The following is a 10,629-nucleotide window of genomic DNA, read 5'->3' as shown; positions in this document are numbered from 1 at the left end:
GTACAGTGGGATGTTTCAGTGGAAGAGGGCATCTACAACCCACAGTCTTTGTGCTGTGTTGGTTTTGATGCATAGAAAACAGAGCAGCTTCAGAGAGCAGTATGTATCACCCAGCTGAGGAGGCCCTCTGGAAATGAATGCAGCACACTGGAGATGCTCAAAAACTGTTCTGGGAGGCTAATACCTAGCTCTACATTGCCCTCACCAGCCACAAAACACAGAGAAGGTAAATACACTTTATAGCTGGACACACTGTGGCACAGAGAAACTTCACCAAATTTCTCCAGTGGGGCAGGGCAAGTGGGGTCCAAAATCCCACTGCCATATGGCAGTTGCAGGTTCCTTTTTTCCCACCGAGAAAGGAGACTTGCAGACCTGTTTAAGACTGTGCTGGTCACAGCTGAAATCAGCAAAGGGGTATGAAATATAGCTGGTAGTGATAAAGATCTGCACAGCTCTGTGCTTGTAACTGAGTCTCTATGTACAAATATTTAGTTAGTTTTTATTTAGATTTATTTGCAGGGAAAATTCATTGCTTGTATTTGTCCACCTTATTGGTTTTTAGGCATTTAAAAGAAATGCCTGTTAACCTTTAAGACTAAACAGCATATACAACTTTCACATAATTTCAGACAACTAAAAGTGAGATATCTCTCTAAACCAGCTGTCTGCATACCCTCTGAGGAGGAGAAAGACATCTCCAGAGGACAGTTCATCCCACCTGCAACAGGTTGGGTGACTGTCACTCCAGAGGTGCCTGCATTTCTGCACTAGATATAGACAGCAACAAATAGTCTAGCTTAGACACAGGTGAATTTTAGCCTCAGCTGGCTCATTTCAATAGAGATCCTGTCTTTATTAAGTAACTAAGAGAAGCAAAACTCAATGAGCTTTGAATCAATGATATTTTATCCACTGTAGCTGACCACAGAGCAATATGACATGAATACAAAATGAATGTGACGCCCAATTGATTTTTGCCTTTTTTCTTTTATATATTTTCTATATTCTTTACACATATATTTGTAGCTCTGTAGCCTATCATACCATTAGTAGCTAGCATTTTACCTATTTTATTAGACAGAAAGACAAGGTAAACTCCCCAGTGGCTCCATGGTTAGATTCTCAGGGGAGGTTGAAACTAGCTCTCTGAGACACATTTTCATAAACAAAGAAAAGTTCCTATCTAAAAGAGGGGGAATTCAAAGAGGGCTGAACTGAGGGTAATTACCTCACTACTTATGTCTCCAATTGGGGATTTTTGTCAGAAATGCTAATGTGCTAAACATATAAAAATTGTATATGTGTTATGCTATGGGCGCATCTTTGGTGTTTTCCACCTGGCAAATTGTGCACCTAAGAATCCTGATAAAAGTAACTCCTTTTTATCACCTAACTGTGTCTGGCTCATGATTTTAGGACCAGCAAAAAGGCATCAAATGGACAGTTGATTTCCTGATCCAAGACCCTGCTATTGCTTTGAACACAGACTGCAGTTTTCTCCTGTATCAGTGACTGATAACTGGTTAGTTTGCCACACTAAACCAAGGACTGTGATGTGTTGCAAGGTCTGTATGCACCCAGTGTTTATTTGAAGGATTCCTGAAATGACTGAAAATCAACTTGACATGTTCATGTTCTTTCAGGCTTTTAAGGGTCAAATAGACACATCCTTGATCATATGATTATGATAGAGAAACCAAGAAATCATCTGTAAAAGAAGATGAAAGAAAACTTCTAAATATTGTTTACATTTTGTGTATGTTTCTGTTTATCAGCTGAACAGCGGCTGTGCAGTGAGGATTATTAACATGGCATCAAAGTTGTACAGATAAAAATGCCCCAAGACTTGACCGCAGGTTGAGACTCTGACTCAGATTCAGCTAACAGCCCCTCTTAAATTTGCCCTTGAAAGGAACTACCCTACCATGTTATTTTGATTTCTTGTTGCTGTCATAAATCCAGTGCATGTTGTCATAGACTATTGAGCGGGCATTTGCCACAGCCACATCCTAATTACAATCCTAATTTCATCTCCAAAGCCCCAACCCAAATGATCCACTTCTGACACAGGAACTTGGGCTAAATCTGGGAGGGAATTGCTGCCTGCTCTCTGAGGTGTAGCAAGAAAAGCAAGCTGCTACAGGGCTGACATGTGTGTTAACAATGGGCCATATGCAGGCTGTACAGGGAGAGCTGGTAACACACCCAAGATCATGCATTTCACAGATTGTATCTATTACTGACATCTTGTATAACATTTAATGTAAGGATAAATAGAGGCAGCAGCCATTCGGACTGGGCACAAAACAATCAGCCAGCCAACCTGAGGCAAGGGAAACAGCTCCAAGATAACCAAAATAAAAATTCCTAGCAGCAGCTGACTGCTGCCTTCCATTGTTTCAAGCACCCTGGCTATTTAGCTGTGCACCTACAATGGGGAAAATCACCTGCAAGTACCTTCACATGGCTTCAGACAGAGGAATTATGGCATTTACTTTGGTATTTTGGCTCCAGTAGAAAAACGTGTTTGCTTGTATGAGATGCTACCTTTAGCAGCAAGCCAGTGTAATTTCCTTCTCACTGCTTGTTCTCATTGCTTTTCCTCCCTCAGTTTGGCAGTAGACTTGTTCACAAAGCCACACAGTAAACCAGATCACAAACAAGATTAGGGTGGAAAGTAGCCTTTTCTGTGGTTCCTCAAAATATTTGTGACAGCAAAACAAAGAGCTAGCAAGTTAAAGTGCCTCAAAAAGGGACAGAAATAGGGCAAGAAGGGTCAGGAACTCCCTAAGCCTATTTCATGGCCAGTGTCTGACAAACCAACGTAACAAACAGACCAGAATGACACAGGAGTAGTTTGGGATGGACACAGACACAGAAACCATGCTATCAGCTGTGAAAACCCAGTCCCAGTGGATGCATCTCCCCTCAGCAAGAAAGGCCTGGAGGGGTAATGGGCTCATAGGATGCAAAGCTGACATTTACATTTGCATTATTTCCAACAAGGAGCAGATGGCAAAGGGATGCTCTGTAATTTCCATCTGAACCCTAAAGAATCCATAATCTCCATTTTAGCTGGGTACTTTTGGGTCCTAAATCAGTGCTGTGTACTGCCAGGTGACAACAGCTCCCTCCTCAAAGGCAGCTGCCGTTCAGCAGGGGATGGCTGTACAGGCAGTTAATTAGGGACCCTGACTTTCAGATATAAATGTCTGTAAGATTTATATCAGGCAAAAGCAAAATCATGGCTTTGCCACTGCAGGTACAAAAAGCTGGTGAGCTCTGAAAACACAGCTTGGTACAGCTGATGCAGGTCACCTCCTAAAAGGTGAGTGTGGGAACCTATACACAATTTGTAGCCTGGCATGGTGTCCACAGCTGGGATCAGGGGCTTTCCAGCAGTGCTCTCAAATTGAGAAGCAGAAACAACACATAAGAGGGAACCAACTTAACATACCATGACAAAAATAGATATGGTCTTCAGAATTTTTTTTTACACTAATGCAGGTGTATAAGACAGATCTGCATATAAGACAGATTTGTAGGGAGAAATGTTTAGAAACATCTCGATAAACTGAACACCTAAGTAACCATCATTTTAATGTCAACTGCCTAAAAGAACTGAAATAAAATAGGAAAACGATCACAGAAAATATATCCTGAAACTCATTTGTCTGAATTTGAGCATACTGAATTGATATGACCCTAGTAAATTTGGAAGAAGAGGAGAAAAAATGATGAGTAGCCATCTTATTTAACAGACTATCCAAATTCTCAAGTCTTCTAAATCTCGATGATTTCATTAGTATCAGCAGGATTTACAATACCTGTCTCACAGGGACAAATACCATTTTTACTGCTGAGCATCTTCACTAACTCTTTTTTCCTTCTGGTTATCCAGACAAACTAAATCATCAAATTGCAAATTTACCAAGGTGCAATCCCTTGGTGCAGGCCTTTCCAGGTGTTGGGCAGCAAGCATTCATTGTGGAGCAAAGTGTCTGCAAAAGCTCACTTATGCTACATAACGGGCTGCTGACTGAAATTTCCATCTCATTGCACCATCCCATTTTGAAAACCCTTACCAAAAAAACTGAAAAACCTTCCACAGGTGAAAAAAGAGAGGACTGGATGATAAATGTGATGGGCATGACTTTCTTAATGAGGGGGCATTTTTGACAACCCTTAACTGTTCCAGTGTTGTGCATGCCTACCAATACTGTGGGCATGGGGTTTATAATATATACTGCATTCACAAATACACAGTGCTGGAAAAAAAAAAAAACAAAACATCTCAAAGCCTCTGGCAGTACAAGATAGCTGTAGGAAAATGGAATAAGACTGATAGGAAAATAATCTCTTAGAAACTTTTGGTTACCAAGGACTGTGAAGGCAGATAGTAACGAGAGCCTAAATACATACATACCTGCAGTGTGGTTCCCTAAGACACCACAGCACTGCCTTGGTAAGGGTCAGCTACTCCAGAGGGAGGGGCAACAGCATTTACAGCATTTTAATTTAATAGGGATTACTCAGAAAGGTTGCAGGCGCAGAAGTGAGAGGCAAAGTTAGCTCTGTGGATACTTCACCCATCTGTAGTGCACTGCAAAGCTAGCTTTCTCAATGATGGGAGTTACCCTCCCAAAGATGGAGATGCTAACTAATAAGTGTCTTGCTCTCTAATTAGTTCAGCTGCCCATAGTCATCCTGGGAACTGAAAAAAACTGAGCAGAAATTGAGACAAGCTTTGTGGAGAGGCAGCCAAGAGGACCAGGCTTCTGTGTCTTTCAGTGAAAAACAGCAAATGGGTCACAACTCGAGTCTGTTTACTACTCTAAGAACTGTCTTCTCTGAAATAAATACCAGCTGCTTTTAAGGCCAAACACTGATATCCTTGTTCCAGACAAGGTGGTAGCACTGTGACAAATCTACCTTGTTTTGTACAAGGAGACAGGCAGAGCATGCACTGCAGATGGGACGAGCACAGAGCAGGAGGCTCATGTGATGCTCTTCTGACAAAGCCTGAAGGCTCCACAACAGACATGTGAGAGCAGCACTAACAAGGGGAGTCAAAACAGGCTGCTTGTCCATAAAGTACAACCAAGTTATTAACAAATTTTGAAGCTGAATATGGGGGAACTGACACATTTCTTCAAACTACACAAAGCTATAAACAAAATGGTACCAAAAGAGCTTTGAAGATACTTTGCAAACCTAAAAAGGAGCCAAGCAATTTATGATACACCTAAAGAATGCTAAATTAAAATATGTTAAAGAAAGATACTTTGAGAGGCAAGGTGACAAACAAGACATGATAAAAACCCAAGCTTTTTAGTTCATCTACTTAGGGAACACAGGCAAGAGAAATACCCTCTTCTCCACATCATGCTTTTGACATATATTATCTCAATCAAGGCAGTTTCTTTGCCTTTGTTTTAGTTCTCTTCTTATTTGATCCACAGATTTATAAGCAAAATAGTGCAATTTAGCAAATATGTCAAAGCAGTCAACTGGATCTCATGTGGCTTTAATCACCTCAGAGAAAAATGCCTGACAAGCCTCTCTCTAGCCATTTATTTAGATTGCAGATATGGCAAAGCACTGTAAGAAAACACAGAAGGACTCTTTATAAACTGAAAAGCAAAGTTAGTTCTCATCACGAGATTCAGAGCCTGGATATGGTTTCAGCAGCCAAAACATTAATATCCTGTGGGGAGCAGGCAGAGAGGACAGGACAAGGCTCTCTGGGTCTGCAGCCCAAAGCTGCTGTATATGTGAAGGCCGGGGAAGAATGGGTAGGGCAGCAAGCTGGGAAAAGAGAATGCATTTGAGGAAGCCACATCAGCTGTTTCACCCCAAATATTTTGATATGCTCAACTCATGGAAAAAAAAAAAAAAACAACCAATAACAAAACAACCCAACAACAACCCAGCAATAAAATTAAGTAAGACTAAACAACACTGGAAAAGACCTAGGTTGCTGCACTGAGTCAATTCTCAACAGCGGCCTGTTCAAATAAAGCTGCAAGTGATAAAGGCAAGAACTACACTTGGCAGGTCATAAAGACAAATCTCTTTTCTTAGTAAGATTGCAGGCTATAAACTAGCAAAAAAAAAATACTATCAAGAAGATTAGAGCCTTTATATTCCACTTAGGCTTAGACTGATAAAACAGTGTTTACAATAGTGTGCTATGCATGTGATAATACAAGATGTCTTCAAAACCAGCATATATTTCAAGCTTCAATGACAACTATATCTAGGCTCTCATTGACATTCAGTGCTGGAAAAATCTTTAATTAACTAGGATGACAATGCTGGTTTAAGACCACAGGCACAATGGGATTTAGTGAGTATTCTCTACAATTGGATTAAAAAGGGAATAAGATAAACCTCTCACTTTAGTAATACTGAATGGATTCAGTTTGAAGATTCATATTCCAGGGGGAATGAGATAAAGGTGTCCACTTTATCTGAATTTATTTTAGTGTCATCCCTCTAAAATAACAGACGTTTCATCAATTAAACTGCATGAAGACATTATAATCCTGCCATCTACAGATGAAGTCTTAAGACATGTGCCTATCAAATGCTACCAGTTTTCTCCACTTACCCACCCTAACACATCAGCATGAAGAGCAGGAGACTAGAGATTAATAAAAACAAGGCAATGGGATGTCCCAAAATCTCAAGGTTTCTAGAAAACAGGTCCAGCTGGATTATATTTTCCTGTACCAACAGTTTAGCAGATTACACAGACTTTTTTTTTTTCTAATTAATAAAACAAGAGGCTGAGAAAATTCACAGCTACAGTTTTGCTGATTAGGATCAAGATACAGCAGAGTGCTGAGCATATATTTTTGCACATGGTCATATGACATTTCTAACAGTAATTCTTCAGAAATGATGTTTTAGATGAATGCACGAGGCAGAAATTTAACCACTTTTTACTTTTTAAAAGCTTAACAAACTTTTATGCCTGTGATTAGATGGGTTTTACAGCAACACTGGTAAATCAATATATGTTTCAAACTCTTGTAATTTCTCAAAGCCTTCAGGAATCACAGAGGAGTTAATTCTGGAGCTGTCTGATTTGCTGGGGCTGCCAGTTTATATGAAAGAGCCATGTTCCAGCCTAAAGTCTGTCAATCTGCAATTTAGAAAAAGGAAACTACAGCCTTATAGAAAAAGTTGTTATCGTGGGCTATCAGGAAGGATTCTAGCAAGCATTGATTGGCTGTATCAGAAGAGTATTTCCTCTCTTCTCAATAGATACATTCTGTCATAGATAAAAAGATTCTAAGATTATATATGCTGTAAAAAAGGTTTTTATAGCTCTGACAAAGAAATTGTTTTAAACCATGAAACTTGCTCATTTCCAAATGCATTTCCATTCAGATACAGAAATGACAAGCCCTTCATTAGAGCAGCAGTTTTTTGATGGCATTAGCTTAATCTTACCAATATTATTGACCTACTCAATGTTTAGTTCAGCAAGCATTCCCATGCATATCTAAAAGCAATATTTTGAATTGACTTTTCAAAGGAGCGCGTCCACAAATTTTAAATTGTTTTCAGTCTTTCAAGCTGAAGTGAACTTTTCAAATATAATTTCACATATTTCTCCGAGTTTATCACTCTTATCTCCAAATCTGTAACGTGTCCAAAGGCTGTAGATCTCTCTTGTCTCTCTCTTCATTCTACACTCTCCCAAATGTCAACCTTCAGTTGTCAAACTGAAGAGAGGAACATGTGAGGCTAGCTGCAAAGCCAAAGAAGAACCTTTCTCGTTTATGATCATGTATTTCGGACAAAGGTAGTAAAATGACCTAAGAGAAACCTCCACCGCTTAAGAAACTTTTTTTTGCTTCTATAATGCAAACAGGATATAGACAACAGAACTTAGAGCATTTGGTGCAATCCACTGGAAAGGGCAACTGCACTTATTATTATAATTATTAAAAATAAATGAAGGGGCAAGGTTAAATGCAATTCACCTTTGTTTCCCACTTACTGTTGCTATTTTTAGTCAGTCAAAGCACGTGGAGAATACTGTTGCCACTTTGATTTTGACATCTAACATTGAGCTAATGTTTGTGAAAATGAGGCATATGATGCAGAGCCACGCGGAGTTCGGATTCATGTGATCAGGGATGTGCAGGACCTAAAGGCAGGCCACTAACTGAAGGAGCACTAATCAAGGAGAACAGGGTAAAACCTGCCACAATAACAACATCACATGTTCCTTGATAATGCTTTAGTGAAAACCTCTTACAGTATACAGTGCCCTGACTTTGCATCTTTAAGAAATTAAACGCTCCAAGTGTTTACATTAAAAAATTCCAGCTCACTTTTTTCTCTTACAGAAATAAAATCCAGAGACACCAGGAAAATGAGTGGGACAGTAATAAATTGAGTATTTCAGTAAATTTTTCCTCCCTAAGATTAATTTGATGAGGCTAGCACCTAGTAAGAAATATGATTTTAAAACATTATTTGATTTTGAAATTGTTGGGTTGCTAACAAAAAAGTATTCCATTTTGCAGCAGAGGAAGGATTCACCTATCAAAAGAGACTGGCTGTCGGAGATGAAAGAGAGTAAAGAAATGGAGAGAGCCATTTTAAACATGTAAGACAAGACTTTCATCTCATGCTGGACCAAGTGGGACAGCGCTATTAACCTTGGGAAAAAATCTGACAGGAGTGAAAAAGAAAGGAAGATGAAGAAAAAAAGAGGAATATTTTACCTTCAATAGTTTTTCTGATCTGTACTGACACATTTCAAGAAGTCTACATTTATGCTTTTCCAGGGGTGAAAGTTTTTCCATGTGTCCTCTACATCTTTCTGTACATCCAGAAGCATTTTTATGGGTATTCTGACAGTCTGTGTGTCCTTCACCCACCTGTCTGTTCAGGGGCTGCCTGTGGATACCTTGGGCAGAGCGTGGCTGCTGAATGCATGCATGACTCCTTTGCCTGGGTCACTTGGTACACCTTTCTTCCACCTCAACAGGGTGTGACACTGACTGCCAAAGCAGTGTTAAAGCTAGAAATTTGTGTAGTTTGTGTTATTTCTGCCTGCAGAGCAGCTCCACTCCAGTTCTGCAGCTACAGAAGTGAGTGCTCCCAGATCCTCATCAATGGTCTCATCGGTGCTTAAAAACTCCCTCTGTGGGATTCTACAGCCCCTTCTTGCAATGCATTTGTAGTCTAAATCCTCCTTGCTCTTTGCAATTGCCTTCCTTACATTTAAGCGATTTTTCTTCCTGAGAACTAAGTGGATAACTTTTTATCTTGCCCTTGAGGAACATGAAAAACAATTGCTCACAATCCTTTTCTTAAGGACCATTTCCCCGTTTAAGCTCCCTGTCAGTTTTCTCTTTTCCATACCAAACCAGCCACTTCTTTCAAGTCTTCGCTTTGTGCCACAGCACACACTTTTAAGTCTCACTCGAGGTGCTCCGGCCCTTAATAGGTGGTGGCCCACAGCGGGCTGAGTCGAGCACTCAGCGGGCCAGGGCGGAGGCGATACCTTTGGTGTCTCCAGAATCTGCTCTAACACCTCCAGGAGCGATCAGCGAGGATTTCAAAGCTAGACAAATGGCTTTGTACCTGCCCTTTAAGGGACGCTCTCTCCGTTTCCAGCTCCCGTGCCCAGCCCGGCCGCTCCCCCCCACCTTTCTCCGGTCCACGTTCCACTTGGGTTTACGCGGCCCCGATCCCTCGGGCGGTCGGCACGGCAGAACGCTGCCCGTGAGGAGGGCGAGTTCGCCCCCACGACAGCACCATGCGCACATTCAGCCACTGGGGTCTGTCCTTTTTTCTTAAACCATTCTGTTTAGGGGCTTTACGGTGAGCCCGCAGGAAGCACCCGGCGCGCTGCCCTTCCCCGGGGGCGGGGGAGCTCCTCACCTGCGCCCATCCCCGCGGCGGCGGGGCGGGGGCGCGGCGCGGGCGCGGGGCGGGGCCGCCTCTACTCCGCTCCCTCCTGCAAGGGCTCGGGCATCTCCGCGCCGGGCGCTGCGAGCGGCAGCCGCGCCGGGATGGAGGGCGCGATCCTCGCCCGGGAGTTGGCGCACACCGTGGTGCTGCTACTGCTGCTGAGCCTCTTCCCCGCAGGTGGGAGCCGCGGGCGCGGGCGGGCGCGGAGCCCCGCGGGGCCGGGGTCGGCACGGGCGGCGGCGGGGAAAACTTCGGTGCTGGCGGTCCCTTCCACGGGGCAGCGCCGCGCAGGGGGTCGGGCGGCAACCCGCGCTGTGCCCGGCATCGCCCCGCGCTGCCCTTGTGGGACGCCCCGCCGGGGAAATAAAGTCCTTTGTTTGCCGTGCGCGGCTATCCGGGGCTGGGAGAAGAGCGGGCAGAGAACCCCTCCACCCCCCTCCACCTCCCCGGCCGGACTGTTTTGACAATAAACTATCCGGGGATCAGTACAAAATGTCCCCGCGGTTAAGTGCTCGTTGAACAATGGGCAGGAACGAGCAGCCGGCGTCAGGTGTCCAGCGCTGTGCAGCGAGGGGGAGCAGGTGGGCTCGGTGCCCTCTGCGTCCGCCGGTGCAGCCCCGAGTGCCGGGTTCGCCGCGGGACAGGACATCAGGGCTTGTCTCTTGCGGCACTGACGGACCTTTG

General features: G+C 43.1%; 1 protein-coding gene across 1 annotated transcript in view; it reads left to right on the top strand.

Moving 5' to 3' along the window:
- The first annotated feature begins 9,982 nt into the window (after positions 1–9,982).
- KIT (KIT proto-oncogene, receptor tyrosine kinase) overlaps positions 9,983–10,629 on the top strand; it is a 53,044-nt gene continuing 52,397 nt past the window's right edge. The window contains exon 1 of the mRNA XM_030239529.2: positions 9,983–10,122. Within this exon, the coding sequence (XP_030095389.1) occupies positions 10,047–10,122 (76 nt within the window). The 5' untranslated portion in view covers positions 9,983–10,046. The remainder of the gene's footprint in view (positions 10,123–10,629) is intronic.

The sequence above is a fragment of the Serinus canaria genome, chromosome 4, assembly GCF_022539315.1.
Source record: "Serinus canaria isolate serCan28SL12 chromosome 4, serCan2020, whole genome shotgun sequence".
NCBI lineage: Eukaryota > Metazoa > Chordata > Aves > Passeriformes > Fringillidae > Serinus > Serinus canaria.
Note: the sequence above shows the minus strand (reverse complement) of the source record. Positions and strands in the feature narration are given on the sequence as shown.